Below are 23466 nucleotides of genomic sequence, written 5' to 3'. Positions count from 1 at the left end.
AGCTAACCCAGTCACTCAGGCTGCAGACAACACCCCAGTCACTGAGGTTGTAGCTAAACCAGACGGAAAGCCTAAGCCAGCAGCTAAACCAGACAGGGAGTCTAAGCCACTGGCAGTTGCTACTGCAGGAAAGAAGCACAAAAACAAAACTGATCGACTAGTGGACAATGATCCAGGGAAGGACCCTCAAAGCCACAAAATCAGAAGTCAAAGCAACTGACACAAAAGCAGAAGGTACTATTAATTCCTCTGCCCTGAAGGACCTTTGTGGCCTAAGAAAAGATTACACTCAACGATCTGATGAATCCATAATTAGTTGCTTAGTCCGTCTCTGGGATGCTGCAGTCGAGGCTGCAATGCTGGATGGCACTGAAGTGAGGCATTTGGGATCCCTGTCACATGATCCGGTTATCGACCAAGGAATGACAAGGGAGGCTACCCCTTGCAGTCTCTGGGAATGGGTCCTGGGAAGTGTGGCACAAAGATATCTGTGTGCAGGCCATCTCTATACACAGCAAACCCAGTGGAAGACCATAGAACAAGAGATTCAACGCTTGAGAGAAATGGCAGTGGCAGAGATTGTCTTCTCAGATGATCTAACAACTAGGAATCCAGTCTTGGTACCATGTACATGCATGATTTGGCAAAAGCTTGTATGACTTAGGCCACAAGAACATGCTTCTGTTTTAGCAATAATGAAGTGGGATGACACAGAGGAGACCATGCTTGATACGGCAAAGAAGCTGCATGCATGGCCCAACACACGCAAGAATTGCAGCTGTGGAAACACGCCTGCAGAAATTAGAAGACAAGATAGAGGAGAACCACAAGAAACTCAGGGAGGAGATTAAAGAGGACATTCTCCAAATCTCAGCAGTAGAGATCAGAGGTTCTCATACCAAACGCAGCCATCCCTCAGATAGTGAGAGAAGGTACACCCCAGTGAGGTGAGCTGTGGGTCTTCCTGCATGATTGTGGAGAAAACATGAGGAGGTGGGATGGAAAATCTACTGCTGCTCTGCTGCAATGGGTGCTTGACTTAAAGGACAGCAAGACTCAGAGAGGAAGTTTCACCAAAAAGGAAGCAGCTCCAGTAGCCTGTAGTCAAACTGCCAGGTATGATGATGATGACATGTCAGATTCCTTTGAAGGAACCTCCAAGACATATGCCCAGGCAAAGAAGGATAGCCAGGCTTAGAGGGGCCCTGCCTCTAGCCACACAGAGCCTAGGGAAAACCCTGTTTTTTGGACTGTGTGGATTCATTGGCCTGGCACATCAGAACCACAAAAATATCAGGCCTTGGTCAACACTGGTGCGCAGTAATCCCATCAAGACATGTTGGGGCAGGATCTGTTTCTATTGCTGGTGTGACAGGGGGATCACAGGATTTGACTCAGTGGAAGCTGATATGAGCCTGACTGGAAATGAATGGAAGAGACATCCTATTGTGACTGGTCCAGAGGCCCCATGCATTTTGGGTGTAGACTTCCTCTGAAATGGGTATTTCAAAGACCCAAAGGGACTCAGGTGGGCATTTGGGATGGTGGCTGTAGACAGAGGATGTTAAGCAATTGAACACCTTGCCTGGACTATCAGAGAACTCATCTGCAGTAGGACTCCTGAAGGTAGAAGAACGAGTACCTGTTGCCACCTCGATGGTGCACTGCCAGCAGTATTGGACAAATCAAGATGCCATGATCCCCATCCACAAGATGATCCATGAGCTGGAGAGCCAAGGGGTGGTCAGCAAAACCCACTCACCCTTCAACAGCCCCATCTGGCCTGTGTGCAAGTCTGATGGAGAAGGGAGATTGACTGTGGACTATCATGCATTGAATAAAGTGACTCCACTGCTGAGTGCTGCTATGCCGGACATGCTGGAGCTCCAGTACGAGCTGGAGTCCAAGGCAGTGAGGTGGTATGCCACTATTGACATTGCTAATGCATTTTTCTCCATTCCTCTGGCAGCAGAATGCAGGCCTCAGTTTGCTTTCACCTGGAGGGGAGTGCAGTACACCTGGAATCAGCTGCCCCAGGGGTGGAAACACAGCCCCACCATCTGCCATGGGCTGATCCAGGCTGCACTAGAAAAGGGTGAGGCTCCGGAACATCTACTGTACATTGATGACATCATTGTGTGGGAGAACATGGCAGTGGAAGTATTTGAGAAAGGAGAGAAGATAATCCGGATTCTTCTGAAAGCCAGCTTTGCCATCAAGAAGAGCAAAGTTAAGGGACCTGCTCGAGATCCAGTTCCTGGGAGTAAAGTGGCAGGATGGATGGTGTCAGATTCCCACTGATGTCATCAATAAGATCACACCAACCAACAAGAAGGAAACACAAGCTTTCCTAGGCACCACAGGCTTTTGGAGAATGCATATTCCTGAGTACAGCCAGATTGTGAGCCCTCTCTACCTGGTTACCTGCAAGAATACTTTACAGTGGGGCACTGAACAGCAACAAGCCTTTGCCCAGATCAAGCAGGAGATCGCTCATGCAGTATCATCCAGTCAGGACAGGATGAGATGTGAAGAACATGTTCTACTCTGCCACCAGGAGCCATGGTCTGTCCTGGAGCCTTTGGCAGAAGGTGCCTGGTGAGACTCGAAGCCAACCACTAGAATTTTGGAGTCGAAGTTATGGAGGGTCTCAACCTACTATACCCCAGCAGAGAAAGGAAATCTTAGCAGCCTATGAAGGAGTCCAAGCTGCCTCAGAGGTAATAGGCACTGAAGCACAACTAGTCCTGGCACCTCAACTACTGGTTCTCATGTGGATGTTCAAAGCTAAGGTTCACTCACCCACCATGCCATCAACGCCACATGGAGTAACTGGATTGCTCTTATCACACAGCATGCCCATATTGGAAAACTGTATCACCCTGGGATTTTGGAGATAATTACAAATTGGTCTGAAGTTGAAAATTTTGGTCTCATGGACAAAGAGGAGCAGGAACAAGTGACATGTGCTGAAGAAGCTCCACTGTACAACCAACTGCCAGCAGAAGAAACACACTACACTCTTTTCACTGATGGTTCCTGTCCCATCCTAGGGATGAACCAGAAGTGGAAAGCAGCCGTATGGAGCCCCACACAACAGGTCGCACAAGCCACTGAAGAAGAAGGGGAATCAAGTCAACTTGCTGAACTCAAAGCCATTCAACTGGCCCTGGACATTGCTGAAAAAGAGAAGTGGCCAAAGCTCTACCTCTACACTGATTCACAGATGGTAGCCAGTGCTCTGTGGGGATGGCTGGAGAAGTGGAACCTAGTAGGGGAAAACCAGTCTGGGCTGCTGAAGAGTGAAGACATTGCTACCAGGGCAGAGAAACTATCTGTGAAAGTCCGCCATGTAGATGCCCATGTCCCCAAGAGTAGAGGTAATGAGGAGCACCAAAACAACGAGCAGCTGGATCAGGCTGCCAAGATAGAGGTGTCAAAGATAGATTTAGATTGGCAACACAAGGGAGAGCTGTTCCTAGCTCAATGGGCCCATGATGCCTCAGGTCATCAGGGCAGAAATGCCACCTATAAGTGGGCATGAGACCAAGGGGTGGATCTCACCATGAACAGTGTTTCTCAGGTTATCCATGACTGTGACACATGTGCTGCAATCAAGCAGGCCAAGAGGGTGAAGCCCCTGTGGTATGGTGGGTGGTGGTCCAAATATAAGTACGGGGAGGCCTGGCAGATTGATTATATTACAGTGCCCCAGACATGCTAAGGCAAGCACTACACAATGGTGGAAGCCACAACTGGATGGTTGGAGACCTACCCTGTGCCTCATGCTACGGCTCGGGACACCATCCTAGGCCTTGAAAAGCAAGTCCTGTGGAGGCATGGCACCCCTGAGAGGACTGAGTCAGACAACGGGATTCATTTCAAGAACAGCCTTATCAACAGCTGTGGCCCACCAGGGCCCAGGATGCTGCATTCCAGCACCGTAAAGACTGATAAGAGAGTGAGCAAGTCAAGCTACACCCCATGAAAAGGACTTTCTGAATTTGCCATCTCTTCAGAACAGCAAGAGGTTTTATTGTTTAATACTACTTGGTTTTTTATGCTTGTGAATACATTGATTGTTAAATAAACATTTTTTTTTTTCACTTTTCTCCAAGGAAATCTTTTCCTGAACCAGTAGGGGGAGTGGCCTCTTGAATTTACCTTTCTAGAGGGACCCCATTTGGTGGCTTTCTCCCCAATTTGCCCTAAACCAGGACACCAATTTGGGGTTTTTTGCACTAATTTTAACACATCCTCACTGCTTTTTATATCTAGCCCTTGTATTGCTATCTTCTTCCTAATTCTCATCTCCATTTCTTTTGGTTCCTGATGTTCTGTTCCTGAACACAAAAAGTCAAAGCACTATAGCTAAATTCTTCTTTAATCTCTGAACATAGATGACTACTGTTGTGTTAAGAATGAATGGTGGCAGAACAAATTTGAAGATTGGTCCCTGCAGCACCACCTTACATCTCTCTCATAACATATGAAAGAAATAAAACATATCCCTATAAAGGGGGCTCTGTTTAAGGAATGTAAAGCATTACATCAAATCTGCAAAAAATCTTGATTTGAACAATCAAGAAGCCGCATTTCCACCTTTGGTAGAACTACTAGGATCAAAAATTCGAAGCAACACTTCAACTTTAAATTAGATTTAAGTTTCTTTCAAAACATTCTGATGCATGAAGAGAGGCACAATATCTATACTTACAAAGTTCGAAGCACCTTTTGCTCTTGGCATAAATTAAAAGGAATAGTGTTTATCTTGGTCCCTGTAAGAGTTCTGTGGGGGAAAGAAAAACAACAAACCCACACATATAAATGCTTATTTTGTTTATGACAGATGGCAAAACAAGGATATATAAGAATAGAATGCTATTGGGGTGCTAGATTCACCCACCAATTTTTTTTTTCTTTGTTTGGATGAGGACAATTTTTCTGTTTTTCAGTTCTGGGAGAGGGGGCTAGTATCAATGGCCTTTTTCATCAGCTTTTATCAGCTTCCCCTACTAAAAAAAAACCCCATTAAGTGGCACCCAGGTATCACAGTGAGGAAAACTGCATCATTACATTTACTGACAGGAAGAGAACATACATGCAGTTGCTCTCCAGATCCCTTAATCATATTTCAATTACTTCTCAAGAGGGAAACCCAAGAATTTATTTCTGCAGAAGACACTTACAAGCTCTCCAGATTTATGGTTCCTGTCAAATTAGGAAACCACTGCACCATGCTGGCACCCCGAATGACCCTAAAAAAAATCCCCATGAAAATTAGCTGTGAACTATTATAAAACTGATTTGTGACATTCAGTCTTATTATCCGGTAGATATTTACACCAAAGAGACATTCTAACATTCTTACTGCTTTTAAATTTTACATGTGAATAATGTGTGAAAGATTGTCTTTTCACTGCTTCTTATGCTACTCATTTGCCAAATAAATTACTCCTCCATGACCAAACAATTGGAATTCATCAAACTGGAAAGAGTGTTATCAATATACATGTGAAAAGTGTAGTTTGTAGTTCAAAGTCTCAATCCATTTTGCTTATTCATCACCCCTAGAGGTGATATCTTCTAAGAGCCTACATGCACTAACCTGCAAAACATTTTCACAATGTACATCCCTGCTCAAAAAACCACCAAGGACATATTGCAGATTGTTTAACTAGGAATCTGAGCATTTGGCCTTGGGTTATGTATCTTATCAAAGGAAATTAAAAAAAAAGTTGTAGAGCACTTTTAATAGAGCTTCTTAAAAAACTAGATAATCCCAACAATAACAGTATTTATTAAAACTTACTGAAAAAAAGCCTCTAATGTAAGAGGGAGTCAAAAAATCCATTTGTTTTGAGTTCTTAGCCACAACATTTCATACCCATTTATTGTACGGTACTGTCAACAAGGTACTTACAGGGAATGCAGATCTGACAGATTCTGAAATGCTGAGTTCCCCACAAAAGACAAAGGATTATCATACAAATGTCTGGGAAATGAAAAACACATTTCAGTGTTTGTTCTTACAGTCACTGTCCCCCAAAAGGCTAAAAATAGATGAATGAAAATTACTTACATCGTTCTTAGAAGGGGGTTTCCTGCAAATGCACCATCAGGAATTATGGAAATGTAGTTACTGTGAAATCCCCTAAAGATATTAGCAAAGAAAAACTCAACATTTAAAACTAGACTGCCAGCAGGTTCAACTAGTAGCCATTTTCATCATATCTACTCAATTCCCAATCCTGCCATAACAAGGACTACAACAGGACTAAGTCAATCTGTAGGAATAACTTTAAAGGCATGATTTCTGTTTACTGCACATACGCTAAACAGAAAATATTTCATTAGAAAGAAATTCTTTGGACCACACATGATGCTGTACTTTCATTTTTCTTACTAATCTCTTAGGTAGGGGAGAAGGAAAATGTGCATCGTCAATGAGTACCTGATCTGCTACTGGAGGCCAGAACCATCTCGTCATTAAGATCTATACTAATGGTTCTCCTGAATACATTGCCTGCTTATGTAACTCCAAAATAATTTTCAACACATGTCCTCTCTAGATGATGATTATATTTTCTTTTAATTATGGCTTCACTTAGAATAACTTAACCTAATTTAGGCCCCTGCACAAGGAGACAAGCATTCTTAAATCTAGGGGAGTTTTTTTATCCTTTTCATTTATGAAAAGGAGAAAGAAAACTGGTAAAAAGGGAAACTAAGTAATACTCACAACTCCTTTAGACTTGGAAGTGCTTTTATGGCTTCAGGGAACTCTACCATGTTATTGTAATTTAAATCCCTAGAAGAAACCAAGCAAGAACATTATAAAATTTTTAACAGTAGCCATGAATTGTCAAAATAATTTTTGTTAAGACAGACCAATGAAAGAAAAGAGTTTTCAGAACACCTTCAACTTAGATGTAGTCTCCTAATGTTTTACATGCTTTATAAGCAGTTAATAACTTAGGTAAGATATTTAATATTACCCAGGGATTAGCCATATTAAGTCAAATAATATTTCCTTACAGAAAAGCTCAGTATTTTTCAATACCTCACAGATTTTTCTTCAACAGAATTTACACAGAAATGAATTATGATTTCAGAGATTGAAAAAAAAAAAGGAGATACAAATGACTACTCTTTATTATCATCTTACTAAGAATATTTTTGTCAAGGTTTTATAAAACAAACAGTAACAGTATTTAAAGATCTTCTTTTACATAAGCCACTACGTAAAAGCAGATCTTGCAGCAAAACCAATTATAAATACTGATTAGAAGCACAGAAAAACCTCATGACAGATTGGTGATGGGGATCTCTTGAATTCTGAGTTAACTTGTCACTATTCTAGCAGTAATTTCAGGACTTCTGCAAAAGGAATTCCTTATAAATGGCAAAAAACCTTTTCCTAGTCTTATATCAGTTGTATCTATTTACAAAGCACATCATTACTTAACTGAGGTTGTAAGAGGATGACAAGATGAAATAAGTAGCATTTCTGGACTCATCCAAGCTCCTCACGTTAACAGAGGTTGTCATTGGCCTGCCCTTACCCTCCTTCATTAGTTTTGCTTATTTAGCATTCTCCAAAGCATTAAAAAAAAAGGCACCGCTGAGGGAGATATTGCTTATTAGACATTCACTGAGTGAGCTGAAGGGGAATGGGGAATGTAACCCAAGCAGCTGAAAGCCATTCCTTGCCAGTAAGGCACTCACAAAGTTTAGGACGAGGAACAGTGGAGCAACAGCCCCTCTGAGATCCCCTCAGAAACCTCCTATTGTCACACAACAGCTTTGGCAATGTATCCTATATAAGTTTAACCCTACAGGAAATCTGAGAAACAAATATTTGTACCTTATCACTCATGGGGCCACTCAAACACTTGTGATCTATCCACCTGACTCAGCAGAGTGCTATGCAAAGATACATCAGCTAGACCAGGGCTAGGAACATTAAAGCCACATCATTCAGCATGACATTTCACCCAGGCTAATATTTACCTGCTTCTCAATGTAGGTAATTAGTTTTTGGTGGAGCAGTGCACTGATTACCAGCCCTCAGTTCTGAAACTTGAGCTGGACCTAAGTGTCAGTGGCATGTGTTGCACAGTCCACATCTGCCTGATTTGCAAAATTTTCATCATACCAGTATGGCCACCTTGATTAAGCTGAGACTGAGACAAACACTGACTAGAAATTATTTTAGGAAACATACTTACAAGGTTTCAAGGTTGTCTAATCCATCAAAACAGTGTTTTCCTATAGTTTTTATTTTATTATTATGGAGATGTCTGAAAAACAACACCAAAACAAGTGAATGATTTCATGCAAGTTAACAAATTAGCAGATATTTCTATGAAATCAAGAGAGTAAAATAGTTTAGCAAAAAAACATTGCATGAGGTGGATTATGCAGAAGAATATCTTTCACTTCCAGACAGAATATTTCATCCTCATATGGAAAAAGAAGACATTGCTTGCAGTCAGGACAACCTATTTTAAGTCTTTATCCGCTATTCATAAATGTGATAAAAATATAACATAAACACAGAAATCAAAATAATTTTTCATATTATTCCATGGAGATTTTTAAGACTACAAAGAAACAGGTTTCAGATAAAACAGATTTCTTTTTTCTTTTAGTATCTCTAAAAGCTTTCTCTGACAACCATTGTTTTGAAATATTCATTATATAATGAGATGTCAGAAATTAAATCTCACTACCCATGGCCCATGTGACTTTTTGTTTAGGAGAAAGTCTTTATCAAACCTTCAGTAGGTTCTCTAACATACATGGTATCATCTCATGTTGGCAGTATAGGCTGTTAGTAGTCAACTGAGCTAAAACATAGGAAAACAACCATTTTTGATGCCACCCTAGATTAATCAAAGCTGTAACTGAGGAGAAAAGCAAAGTGTCCTAGGAAATGCAAATACTCACAGAACAACAAGACTTGAAAGGTTTGTAAATGCATAGTCAGGGATGTGCGTTATCTTGTTGAGAGCCAGCGTTAAGGCTTGCAGGGAAGGGAGATTGCTGAGCGGATGGATGGGAACTTCTGTCAAACTGTTGTCATCCAGCCAAAGGTGACGCAGCTGCACAAGACCCTCAAAACTGTCTTCTGGTATGGCAGTAATATGGTTAGCATCTAAACGCCTATATTGGAACAGAAAGAATTCATGGAACAAACTCAAACTACACATCAGCAACAATACCAGCTGAAGTCCTACTATTCATGAACAGCTTTTTTCAAGCTTATGTATCTTCCACTGAAATAATTCAATACTGCGAAGTTTGAAGTTTTATTGGAAGATGTATGAGAAGCTTTTCAAGGCAAATGAAGAGCCCATAAAATAAAGTTTCATAATAAACTGTTCAAGCATTTTTAATAAAACATTTTAACAAATTGATAAGCTTATAATCAGCTAACCAAAATGAATTAATAACTCTGTAAGGCACGTCCCACAAAACCCCTAGCTTTTAACACTGCAACAAATCTTTAAAACAGCAGCTTCACAGCGTATCTAAGATTGCAGAGGCATTTAGTCATTTGAATGGATCATCCCTACATCTGCCTTGTTGATAGCATCATATACTGTTGTATGCTTTGTTTTGTGGTACTGCTATGCAGTAACAAACCTTAGGGAACAAGATTATTAAAAACTGTTTGTGAACGAAGTCAGAGTTATGAATTATCCCAACAAATGAAACATCTCAACTGAAACTGACTGCTCTCTTGCACCTGATCTTTTCTAACATTCTCCACAACAAAATGCAAAATAGCATGTCAGCACTATTAACTATCGCACATCACTGGATCTGCCATCATACTTTTTCCCTAAATGAACACCAATTGCAAAATTAAATATAGTAACTGTCCTGGTTCCAGCCATGACAGGGTTCATTTTTGCACTAACTATGAGGGGACAAGGGGACATATCTAGGACCCAGAGGTTATTCAATATCCTGGGAAGAAGCAATACATTCATAAAGCAGTGATAGTCCATGGACCTTAATGGGTCTAAAAAGGCACAGAGCAGACAGCACTGGGCAATTATTTGATGGCCCTCTGACCTAAAGGCTGTCTTCTCTAGGTCAACAAGCAGCTGAAGCATGGTGACTTTGCTGCGAACACAACAGAAGGCACCTTGCACAACTGATTTGAAATGACTGCTGTACCAGCTATGGTGCATTGTGCTGCCGTGCAGGAAGAGAGAACACACATACCCTCCTCCATTAACATGGATGCTCATTAACATACATATCAGCACAGCTCTGGAATGATGTTATCACTCTCTGGTTTCTGAAGCCATGATCAGATATGCTCTTGAAAGTCTGGCTAGGTTAGTTTCAGAAGTAATTTCCTCCGGCCATTCATCCTGTCCTTCTCTGGGCATGCAGTGTGGACCGAGTGACTTTACTGCATTTGTCCCCAGGCACAGTTGCAACAGATCTGGATCCCAACACTTAAAGGACATGCAGAATTCAAAGGGAGAAGACAACTCTGGCCAAGAATTAATGCAGAAGACAAGCCTGATCACAAATTTAACACACTTAATCTTTTTCCTTAAAACAGAGGGTTGTTGTTGTGATGCATGTGGTTTGCATATTTCAAATTATGATGAAAAAAAGTCATCAGCTGAATTTCCATGTAATAAAAAGTCAAAAAAATACACCAAATTAAGCAACAAATATACTATTACATGTCGGAACTTACAAAATTTTCTGCTGACTAAGTTCTCTCAAGATGAGTGAGGTGTCATTAGCTCTAAAGCTGTACATCAAAGAGGCAATTCCTATGGTTCATATGCTGGCATCCCCTTACCATTTGCCCCATGGTCTGACAGGTGTGTATGCTATTCTATTTGAATGCTCTTAGGCTGCACGGAGACTAGAACATTTCAGTGAAACTGAAGTCTGCTGATAATAAAGGATGAAAACAAAGAGGCTGGGGGGAGAGAGGAAAAAAGCCTGAGGCTCTGCTTCAGAAAAAAAAGCAACTAGAAATTACCTTCCTCCTCTGCTAAATTTACACAGCTCCCTGAAGATCAAAGAATTATTTCCCAATGGAATAAAGATATCCGAGTCTTCTAATTTCTCCCTACCCCTTCCCCACCTTTTTTTTCCTGTTTTTATTTGTGTTTGTTTTGTTGGGTTTTTTGTTTGTTTGTTTGTTTTTTGCTGGGGGAAGTGGTTGGTTTGGGTTTTTTTAAGAGAAGCAGCATACTCAAGAGACAGGCCTCAATCACTGTACCTACTCATCTAGTCCATTTGTACCTCCACTGCACCTTGCTAAATTCCATTTTTCAGGGAGACTTAAGAAAAGAAAAGCACACAAAAAAAGCCACACGTCCTGCTCCACCTCTCCCAGCTTTGAAGGAAGAGGTGAACAGATGAAGGATGAACACACACAGTGAGGGAGTTGAACACAGCCAGGGAGAATAGATACAGTCATGGAGATGATGTCGGACCCTGAATTTTTAGTTTGCTTTGCCAAGACCTCCGTTCCCCAGAAGAGGTGGATCGAGTAATCAAGTAACCATACTTTAAACTGATGACTGTCCACAGCCATCCAATCTGTTGGGTTTATTTTCTCCAGCCCACAGCAGGAGACATGAGGGGGGAAAGAACACCACCCACCACTGACATTGAGCAGGAAAGTTTGCAAAGTGAAAAAAATATTTTTAAGTTATTTGGCATTATCCAGAATTTTTTGTGTTCTCAAGAGCCTAATATGCCATGGTTTTGGTTTTTTTTTTTCCTCTTCCAAACAGTCAAAGCTTATCCAACATGTTACTGAATGCACAAAACACAGCTGAAATGCTCCCATTTAGTGTGAAATGCACATAACAAAGCACTTAGTGAAACAACTGAAAAGCAAACCTAAAATATTTGACAACCTTCCCAAAACATTAAGAATTAAAGACCACAACGTTTTTTTAAGGCAGGCAAGGGAATATTACCTAGGTCCAATAATTAACAAAGAACAAGCAACATTCTTTGCTTGGACTGAACTTTGTCTTTTTCCATTATATTGCTAAAGATCCAAGTATATTCTTCAAATTAGAGCTTGCACCATGTACCTTTATCTCTCAGAAGCTACTCCAATTCCAGCTTTCATATAGGCACTGGCTTGTGAGAGACCTTTACATTTTATTCTATAAATTAAGAGTTCAGTTGTGGAGCTGTCTTCTTCACTTCTATTCCTCTCATGATCCCTCCTCACACAAGCACCAACTCCAGGAGAAGACAAGAGCAGGAGGATGATAGAAACCTAAACATTCAGCAGCTCTTCCATCAGTATTTGATGTTTAGTTCAAAGAGGTATAACAAGGTCTTCAAACAATTGACTCTACTTTCAGGAAACCAGAACTAGTAAGAACGCCTACCTCAATTCAAATGAATAGAAGTTCCAAATCTAACACACACGTATAAATGAATTTCACATACAAATGTACACACACTGCTTAGGGCAACTGCCCTACAGCCTGCATCCCCTATAGGTAACACCTGAGAGGCCTCCAGGACTAGCCTCCCAGCCTCACTAGCTCTCATCTGTGACCACAGGCAGGCTTCAGCGACTAGGAAATTTTAACAGCCTTGTACTAATAGCCTAATTAACAGCCTTGTACATCAGAAGTTTACTGCTGATGTTAATAAAAGGCAAATCACTCCCAACTCTTGTGTTAAACCACTTCTGCTCGATGGCAATCATTAACGAACATTGCTCTTTAAAGTGCTCCTTCAAAAAATACAAAGAAATCACTCCAATAACAGTGGAGTAGATTTTTAGGTCTTGAAGTTGAGTACCGATAAGCCTGGTACCTCAGAAATCCTGCTACACTGGGAGGCAATAACCCATGTTAACAGAGGTACTTTAAAACACTCTTGAGAGTTTGCTCACTGTATCAAGCAGTGGCTCTCTGTGCATTCATGGTATGTTCGGAACATCAATACAGGGATTTGCTTTATTCAAAGACAAATTTACAGCAGCCCTCAGAAACTAATGATACATGCCGAAGCTATTTCAATCACAAGTACTGATGTGCCGGCACATCTGTTGCTTCCATCTAAATGTTTAGATGGCACCAGTCAGAGGTCATAGTTTGCTGCAAAGTACCCACAGAGGATTCAGCTGATTTTGCTTATGTGCTATTTAACTTTTACCATCTCATTTAAGTTTCTGATCATTCGATTTCTAAATAATTCCCTGATTTTTTTTAAACTTAGCAATTCCTTAAGCAAACCCAGACAGTTAAAAAAAGAAAAAGCTACAATAATCCCAGAAATCCCTGAAGCTCACAAAAAAAAAAAAAAGCCTCACTTTCAAGAAAACCAGAACACTAAAGACGGCCTAGAAAAATATATGAAGTATACAAAGCAGTATATTCAAAGATTTTTCAGCACAATCAGATATGCTCAGAAGAGCTCTTATACATTCTTAACTCTGAACATTCAAGGAAGAAAAACATACTCAGTGGATTTAAGTCTGTATTGGTTTTGCAGGTTAAAGAGGAAATGTGTCAATTTCTTCCATTCCCATTCTAATTAATCCAGTATCTTAACACAGACTAAATCTGAGGGCTGATGCCCTTTAACCCCTTCAAACAACAAAGCAGGAAACTAGAAAACCTCTGAAGACAAACCATTAAAAGCAGCTTAGCTGAAATGACACCTGCCACAGTTAGGGGTACATACTACCTATCAAACCCTTTAAAGCTTCTTAACTTCATCTAGTCATTGCTGTTGATGAATACCTTCCACAGCCCCCCAGACACTATTGTCCCTACAGAAATGTCTTGTCCTTCCAAACTCTGTAATCCAGATTCACAAAATTATCAAAAGGAGCCCTAAGGCACTCTCTAAGAAGAAAATGGCAGAATTAGAAGTGTGTATTTTTTGATATAAGATTATGTTTGCACTGTTCTCTCCAAATTCAGGGGATCTTTCCTTCTGACACATTTTGCATTTATGATTTATGTTACTGAAATTACTGTCAGCAATATGAACTATGGCTTAAGATTGGGCAGTTTTATTACCAGCAGAATGTTTCTAGATTTCACTTTTTAAATAAATACAGATATTAGCTTGATCTGTATAAGAAATCCTTCCTAAAATACAAAAAAGCTAGAAATTCATGATAGTTGCTGATATGTGCTACAGAACATATTTTAAATGTGTCCTGACTGAAATATGCCTCCATTCTCTGTCCCCATGCTTTTATCATACATTTTTACCCTGCAAAGTATGATTCTGCTCTCATTTCAGTTCTACATTAGGACCCTAGTCTTTCCTACCTGGGTCAAGATGATTCCCACTCCCAGAAAATATTATTCCACCCCAACTGATTCATGCCTCTGGCCTTATCCTGCTTCAAGCCTGCTCCAGCCTCCTAAGATAGGAAACCAGACTGAAAAACTGGTTATGAACCTGCTGTGAGCAGATGGGGCTGTTCAGGGAGCCAGACCTGCCACCAGGTACTGCAGAAAATGACTGCTGACCACATGCATGAAGACACTTACGTGTGCAGCTCAGGTGAACACCCACACAAGAAAGGCAGGAGCTATCACAGTTGAGTATCACACTGGCATGATCCCAAATCCCAACAATTTGGGAATCTGGCAGAACAGCTAAGCTGCAGTGCTTTGAACTGTTGATGCAGAATGCTCTTATATTCCCTGCATGTGGACAAGTGTGCACATGTGCTGGGACAGTAGAACTACAATTATAATAAATAATACCTAATACATTAGCAGATATTGACAGGCTTTCAAAAGACTCCTGGATGTGATGGCAAATGCACAGTGGCAATTAGGTTTGTGGGGTTTTTATGCAAGTGGAATAAAGCTTTTTGTAAAGCATCTGAAAGTCTTTGTTTAGATAGTGTAATTCCAATATTTGTCACACACTGGGGATTGTACTAGAATATTTCTGCTAGTCCTACATAGCTCGGTTTCTGTGATCAATCAAAGCAACCCTAACAATAGCTGCAGCTTACAGACCCATTTTACAAATCCCCAGATTCTGGGTCAAAGCTCAGAATAAATAGTGTTACCAAAATAAGTCATCACAGTCAAATATGCAAAGGCACTTAAAGGAGTGACTTTCTTTTATGGCTTCCCAGTCATTCCCAGGAAGCAGCATCACACGCTGCTGAGCATCATCACACTGCTGTGCTGCTGTACCTCTTGCTCCCTGTCTGACCCCTGGATTGCCCATAAACTTCACTAACACCATTTCCAGATCTAAAATACAAAGTATACTACTTCGTGGCCTTGTAATAACCAAAACATGCTGTCGATGCTTTGCTGCAATCAAAATGCATCAAGACTATTGTTTGCATTTGTGAAGCTCTTTGTCAGGTTTTTCTGCTACTAAAAGAGGCAGGCACAAGCTGGACAACCAGTGGCTTTGCCACAGTCCCACCTATCACAGCAATGTGAGCATACATCACGCCAGATAAACTTTTCTGGGGTGCTATACAGCAAGCTTCCGCTCAGTAAAACTGATTTTGCTACATTTCAGCTCTATGTAAAGAACCCTATTCTAATTCTCTTTCGGAGGCCAGAGCTGGGAAAAATATACAGTGCAAACAGAAAATAAAGAGCTGTCATTTAGTATTCTGAACCAGGCTGGCTACTCACCAGCTGTAATATGAACACTACAGATCATGAAGCTCCTATAACCATCTTCCTTATTTCCACCCAGGTATGTTTACTGAGTTTGTTAATACGTATAACATTGTGGCAACTGACTTCCTATGAAGCTAGAAACTGGAGCATATTAAGACAGAAAACAGTTGCAAAGGTGTTTCAAATGAAATTATTATCAACATACTATAAAGTTTCATGAGGAAGTAATTTGTGCCTTCACCAAGAAAAACAAACAAATAAACAAATAAACAAACAAACAAAAAACAAACCCTGAAACATACTTCAGAGCAAACTGGGAAACCGCCAAAAGAGGAACAGTTCAGTAATGTTTAAACCTGCAGGTTTGGGATGGAGATTATATAAAAGAGTAGAAGCAGGTTTTCTAACATTTATTCTGCAGTGAGTTATTTGTTTTCAAAGAAGCTTGCAGCAACGTGGGTGTTTTGAATTCACAAAAATTCCTTACGGAGGGGAATAAATCACTTTTTTCCCTTTTTTTATGCAATAAAGCAGGATGCTGACACTTAAGTTTCCATGTTCAGGCACAAAATTCAGGGACCACTCTTACATTCCTTTGCCAGAAGGTGCTATCTGCATTACTAGGGGACATGCATAATCAGTGTAATTATGCATGAGTAATGCTAACAAAGTTTTCCTGAAATTCACTAAAATCACAGAAATGCATTCTGGTGAAGTAAACAAATTGCACAGAAAAAATGCTATTCATCTCTCACTACGCTTCTATCAAACCCCAATTTATTCTCAAATTCCTGCCCATTCTAACAAATTACAGTGGTCTTGCAATGCAGACATATCATTCTCAGGAACAGAGAGGGACAAACCAAAGGCTGAGTAACATCAGTGGGTGGGAAAAAAAACCTCAAAAAAACAAAAACAAAAAAATCCCCATGATAAAACCTTCCTGAGCATCATATTTAGCTCAGTTGGTTAGAGTATGGTGCTAATAACACCAAGGTCATGGGTTCAATCCCTGTGTTGTGGACCTTTCACTAGAGAGCTGGATTCAGTGATTCTTCCAACTCAAAATTGTCTCTGATTCTGATACCAGTGACTTTCAGACTGGATTTGCCCACCATATTTCCAACAGTTATCTGGAAATCTCAATTTGGTTTTCCTCGGAGAAAGAAATAACAAGCAGCTTGCTAGTACTTACTAACCTAATTTCCTCCTTTTTCACAATCCTAAAATTGATATAGTTTATCATTTGCCCTTAAAGAATGAAGCTCCTAGAAAGGAGCCACATTCATTTGCCACATTTTAAATTGTTATGATTACATTTTAATCGTAAGGATGTTTTGGTAAAGTGATTATAATGATTACATTATAAAATCTTACATAATCATCTTGCTCTTTTTTTCAAAATGAAAATGTTTTTTAAAAAATAGCTCTAACATAGTCATCTTTCCAAAAATATTAAAAAACTTACAGTTTTTTTAAAAAAGAGAGATGATGGCTTAATTTATACATTATTTTTCTCTTAAATTTTGTTCCTTCCCTTTTGCACATAACATTATCATCAAATTATCATCGCCAGCAACTGGAGATTTAATATTTTAAACTTTAATCAGAGAACAAATATTACTGTAAATATGTATAGAAAAAATATGTTCACTGAAAATGAAATGGACGATTTGTAGACAAACATTTTTACTAAAGCAGTTTCTCTTTCTGGCATCAAAGAAGTGTTGGAAGCCAGGAAGAAGTTTTTGTTTTGTTTTAAATTATTACTAAAGGTTTGTTCATATCATGCACTTTGAAGGGCTTTTATTACAATGCATAGTATTTACACCAAGACAAAGGTATTTCCTCTTCTACACATATGCTAAAAAAAGAGTGAAATGTAGATGTTGAATTCACTGCTTACTGGAATATCCAAGCAGCTACAAGAAGTAGGGCCAAGATCCAAGCTTAGGAAATGCAGAAAAGTATCTCTGCAAAAGTCATGCAATAATTTGCAAATCTATTTTGCAAAACTAATTTCCCCCCCCCCCCCCCCAAAAAACCCATAATTTGAAAGAAACAGTCTTGGGCCAGAAACCTAAACTTTGGCACAGAGAGAACATATAATTTACACTCTCTCTTCCCCTCTCTCTCTCTCTGGAGGTAAGCGGGAAGAAGGAAAAATTTTGCAGCCCCTCCCACCTCCTCCTCACAGTGATAGGCATCTACCACCTAGAGAGCTGTAACTAACTATTAAGGTCTGATTAAGATGCTTTATAAAACGTAATAAGCCATGAGATAGTATAAACACATATGAAATAACTTATGTGCAACTAGCAATAATGGCTGAGGTATTCATAACTAACTGAGATTTCAACACCTACATGTAAAACCAATACTATGCATGTCTCAAGTAATACTTCTTCCCAGAAATCCCTTTTCCTGCTCTGGATACAAAAGACTTGGGCATCATTAATTTTTGCACAACATTTAAGAATTGCTTAAATACCTCAGGATGTGCAAGAGGGTTTAGAGTTTAACTAAACCACCACTGCATTCAGACAGCAATCTTGTAACTTGTGTTTGAGTTTTGAAAGAGCTGGCATTTGGGTCACTGCTCCGAAGATGACAAATAAAATTCCTTATGAATTTTGATTGTGAAACTTTGTTCCAGTTGCAACTGCACTTTCAGAAACTCCAGCTATATGATTACACACACATTATTATACTTCATAACTCTACAGAATGAAGCAAAGGTGTACAGAGTGACTAAAAGTGGAACTTGGAGAACAATCTAAAACCAAAAGCAAAGTAAGGTAACTTACAAGGACTGCAAGCCGCTTAATCCTCTGATGGCCTCATTAGGTACAGTCTTCAGCTGATTGTTCTGTAGGGTTCTGTAAAAATCTACTGCGTTAATAAAGTAGAATTTGACAGTCATCTTTATCAAAGGTAGAGGTAATAGAAAAGCCCATAGTCCTGTTATGGTTTCCCAGATTTCTAGTGTAGGTAAATGCATGTAGAATTTTCAAGACCAGATACACAACGGCAGCAATGAAACAAGAAAACAGTCTATTTCAGTTTTATTTACAACTCATTCATTAACAACATTAGCTTGCAGAGAACAAGCTCTGACACAATATGCTGAAATTCCCTTGAGAACTCACTAAAGATGTTAAGCAACTTAACACTAAGACAAATTTGCTACAAGAGATGGTATCTTATTGTTTTCCTGTGGAATTATCCTATGCATGTTAGAAAACACACAAACCTCTAAGTTTTCCTGAAGTCACATCAATACAGAATTCATTAACAATCTAAATTATAAAGTGTGCTCCCAACAAAGCACCATTGGGCCAAGCTGAATTAAACTATACTGTTGTGGGTTTCTTCAAAATTCTCTTCTAAGGCAATGGATGCCACGTGAGTTCTTTTATAAAGAGAATATAAATAACCTTACAAAATCTTACTCAGCTTTGGCACATGCTGGGGGTAAAAATTCAAGTAGACAAGTTAACTGTTAATTAAGACCCATGCCCCACATTTTTCCAAGAACCGCTAGAATTTCAGGCACCTCCAGTGTTAGTATTGCAATGGATATGCCTACCAGAGCTTTGACACTTTGCATTCAATTTACAAAATATCATAATAAATAGTATTGCAAATGGGCAGTTCCCTAATCTGTACCCTGGTAATAGTGTCTGTATTTTTTTCTTTAAAGGCTCAAGGTCTGCCATTTTTTAAAAGTATCTCTTTAATTAACTACCTATTACCCTGCTAGCATTTGGAAGTATTTACGTCATCAGAAATGCTAGGTTTCGAATAGAGTTTTTTTAAACCTTAAACAGCAGAAAGCTTCATTTATCCTTACCTATGAAAAAACAACTGCTATAAAAATTCTTATCTCAGAAAGAAAAACAAAAGACTTTTTTTTATATCGTAAGTCATTTTCACCTAGAGAAGTAGGAGAGCTGTACTTTAGGAGTACAGAGGGCAAAAAAATTTTCTCCAGCCTACCAATAAACAGTCTGGCTATGCACTAAGAAAGCATACAGCTAGCTATGAAGCTCTAAAACCCAATTACTTACAGAACTTTGAGTTCTTTCAACCCGGACAAGGCCTTTGGATGGATAAAAGTAAGGTCATTGCCAGCCAGTCGCCTGGAAAAAAATTGCAATAATAATTTCAGTCACAAAATACAGTACTTCAACAACCATCTAACAAGGAAAATCAATCCTATATCAAATCTTGCAAGCAATTATACATTTTGCATTCAATTACAGCACATTCACAATCTTCCAAGTTTGTAACGGTTATTTTACTTATAGCACATTTTTAACAATGAGGATGCATTACTCAGCCTTGTGGATATTCTTCTGCAAATGTGCTAGAAAAAACACACCCTAGAATGATGAAGAACCTTCTTTTGGTGCTAGGTTTGACAGCACATTTATCAACACAATCCTCTGACTTTCAGCATTGCTCCACTGAAACACATGCCCTGGTACCCACATATTTTCAATCGATATAGCAGTTTCTAAAGCAAGTATGAAATTAAGTAAAAACCGCTACATGCTACAGCAGAAGTCTCTATGACAATCCCAGATATCAAAACAATATTCACAAGCAAGTGGTATGTTCACTCAGTGCTGACAGTATGACCAAGACATAATATTGGTAATATTTCATCCTTTTGGCCAGCTATTTGGAGGAACTTTTCAAGAAAGGAAACTCTTCTGGGGCAGGGAGAAATGAAACAGGATTCTCGGCCATACACACGCTCTCAGAATGTGGCTGGTTTCAAATCTGGACTGCTAGATATTAACATAAAGTCAATTATGAGAATCACTGTGATATTACAAGTAATAAAGATGAGATGCTGCAGAATACAAAGCAGGAACATCCAAACAGCTGCTTTCAAACAGCTCGTTCCCCCTTCCCCCACTATTTTTTTTTTCTTCAGCATTTTACCTCTCCCCTGACCAGCAGATCCTGTGCAGTCCAGCCTCGCTTGAGCTGCTAATAGCTGTATTTTATCAAGGGTAAACACAATAATGCAAAACACCTGGTAGTCCATAAATGACAAAAGATGCAAAAGTTCCAGCCACAGTATTTAATTTTAGACTTGGGTTTCATATTCAAGCTAAGCAAAAGAAATGTTGGACAAGGTTGTGCAATGAAATGATCTGTGGAAATACTATGTACAATCCAATAAGTGTTAATAATTAAAAAACAATCAATGTGCTTTAACAAAGGTTACAGAATATCAAAACCCACCTCTGCTGTTACAAGGCACTGTGAAGCAAGCCAGACACAGTAAAGGGAGAATATTATTTCAAAGAGGCAAACAAAGGAAATAACAACATCTAAAGTATCAGCTAGCCAGAACATAGCAATGTTATTACATTTTTATCTTCTTCTCTAACTACATAAAAGAGATTACCAAAGCATTTAATGCTTACATAGATCTGCTTGCAACAGAATTAGTGACTTAATAAAATGCTGCCTGATAGAGAGGATGCTAGTTATCTTTATTAAATCCATTTCTCAAATGCAGATGGTTATATTTATAAACCAAGGGAGAAGAGGACTAGAACACCTTCATGAACAAGAAGATGACAGCAGATCCTACTTAATCTTAAAAAGCTGTGTTACTCTTGCTTGTTGGTTTTTAGTGCTGGTATTTTCACACACCCCCCAATTGCTATGGTTCTGACATCTCTACAAGCATGTTTAAAAAAAACCCACATCTGCTGACTGCTGAGAAAAGTCTGTCTGCATGGCTTGAGTATAATCAAACAGCTCTGAAACTAGAAGAAAATAAGAATATATGTATGCTTATTCTTGAAAGTTCCTGTCTGCAAGCAACGTCAGAATTTTAGAGCTGGGACGTGATTTTTCAAATACTTTGAATTTTTAACAATAATGGAAGTTTCCAGATGGCAACTAAACATTCCCCTAAAATTCATTTTGTTGTCAGTAGCTGTCCAAATCAACTTGATTAACTTTATCTATGGGGATGTGGAAGGAGGTATGCAATATTTCATGCCTTTCTTTCTAACAATTTCTTAAGAAGTTCACTGTAAGCAGAAAGATGTACTGATGAAACGTGCTGGGTCTCTACAGCAGAGAGCCAGTAATCTGCAAAACATATTTATGTTAAAATGTGTTTGAAAGAGCGTAATACAAATCAAACAAAATTCAACTGAGGCTGTAGCACCTAATCATTTTGCATACAAACACTACTATGATTACATATTACACAAATCAAGGAGTGGCAGCCCTGGTAAATGTGTCAGGCAGCTCTGGCTGCAGCTCAGCCAAGGTTCCCCATTAATCTGGTGTGTGTGAAGCTTGCCAGGCATCTGTTTGCTCTCCCGAAGAGACTGGGGATTATTACTTTAGCTTTAAAAAAGCTAAAATAAATACAGCTGAATATTCTCCCTCAACCTGAATGTCACTAACAACAACCTAAAGAGCACTGGAAACAAAATACAGCTGAGCCAGAGCACGACTTGCGTGACTTCAAACAGTAGGACTTTGCTTTCCTCAAGGCAACTCATGCTTCTTCAACCTTTTTCCAACCAATCAACAGAAAAAAACCCCCAACCTTTGTGATCAATTACATTCCCATTTCTCCACTGTCTGGCAGTGTTCAAGGAAGTGTGCAAAGGCTTTAGTAATCAGTTTGCCAAATATACATTTATCATTCACATCCTAGCCTTGGGTAGCTGCTCATGAGGAGGTTCAAACTGCAGCTCTCAAGCAGGCAAAGATCAGTATATCACACACTGCTCTTAACACGTTTCCAAGGCAGCAGCTGGAAGGATGGAAATGTTTCTCCTTACATAACCTGGTTCATTTTAAAGAGAGAATTGAAAAATTAATACCATATACTATAGCACAAGTACAGCATTGCAAATTAGGATACCATTGAAATCATCCAGTCAGGTTTTCCACATTACCTTTTCTCAGCAAGTCTTGAAAATATTTATTATTAAATAATTTAAAAGCATCTCTGTTTCTCTCTCTCTCACGCACATGGTAAATGGGCTAAGGGAAATCACAGTTTTACCAAGGCCAAAACTCTGGCACAACAGAAAGGACATGACTTTCATCTCCTTGCAGCAAGACTCACAATCCTGCTTGAGAGCAGCCCTGGAAATTTCTGCTCTACGGTGGGACAACTTCACATTGTCACAAAGCACCACCTTAAGGCAGCCCTACGTCTACACTACCAAGGGCTGAGTACCTATCCTTCCCATCAGTCTGAGTGGAAATGGTTACAGAGACCTAGTCTGAAAATCCATCTGTTGCCACTGAACCACAGTACATCACCATTAATTAGAGCTCTTTCTCCAAAAGGCAGCGGGTGGCAAAACAAATTCACCTACAAAGACAGTAACAATTTAATTAAACACCAATTGCAAAGTGTCCTGCCATGCTATGAGGCCACAAAAAACTTTATTTGCTATCTCTTACTTCTCAAGGCACAGACACAGCAGCAGGCACCATCTGAAATGGGATGTAAATGTGTATCACACTGACCATGATATTTTCTACTAACTCGATCCCCTCTTGTTTGGAGACTCTGCCAAGGACTGCAGGTATCTGGAAATAGTGCATCTGAGCTAGACCTTGGAGTGGAGTGACTCCAGTGGAGTCACAGCTACAGTGTATGGTCACAGTTGGTATCTTTCTTGTAATTGCTTTGCACTGAATGTTGTAGTCTTCTATTTTTACTTTAAAAACAAATATTGAGTGTTTTAATGGTAAATTTGGAAATACTCAAATTTACAGAATGAATTCCAGCACAGCAGGATAACAGAGTAGGACACAC

At 39.5% G+C, this 23466-nt stretch overlaps 1 protein-coding gene across 1 annotated transcript in view; it reads right to left on the bottom strand.

The window, feature by feature from the left end:
• Positions 1-23466, bottom strand: part of LGR4 (leucine rich repeat containing G protein-coupled receptor 4) — a 78421-nt gene that overhangs the window by 12525 nt on the left and 42430 nt on the right. Inside the window, exons 3-11 of the mRNA XM_066187287.1 lie at positions 19715-19786; positions 18452-18523; positions 8953-9168; positions 8232-8303; positions 6743-6811; positions 6083-6154; positions 5924-5995; positions 5190-5258; positions 4718-4789 (exon numbers count right to left, since the gene is read on the bottom strand). Coding sequence (XP_066043384.1) covers positions 4718-4789; positions 5190-5258; positions 5924-5995; positions 6083-6154; positions 6743-6811; positions 8232-8303; positions 8953-9168; positions 18452-18523; positions 19715-19786 — 786 coding nt within the window. The remainder of the gene's footprint in view (positions 1-4717; positions 4790-5189; positions 5259-5923; positions 5996-6082; positions 6155-6742; positions 6812-8231; positions 8304-8952; positions 9169-18451; positions 18524-19714; positions 19787-23466) is intronic.

The sequence above is a fragment of the Chamaea fasciata genome, unplaced genomic scaffold, assembly GCF_029207755.1.
Source record: "Chamaea fasciata isolate MVZ Bird 193981 ecotype frontalis unplaced genomic scaffold, bChaFas1.0.hap1 SCAF_7, whole genome shotgun sequence".
Taxonomy (NCBI): Eukaryota; Metazoa; Chordata; class Aves; order Passeriformes; family Sylviidae; genus Chamaea; species Chamaea fasciata.
This window is presented reverse-complemented; position numbering and strand designations above follow the sequence as displayed.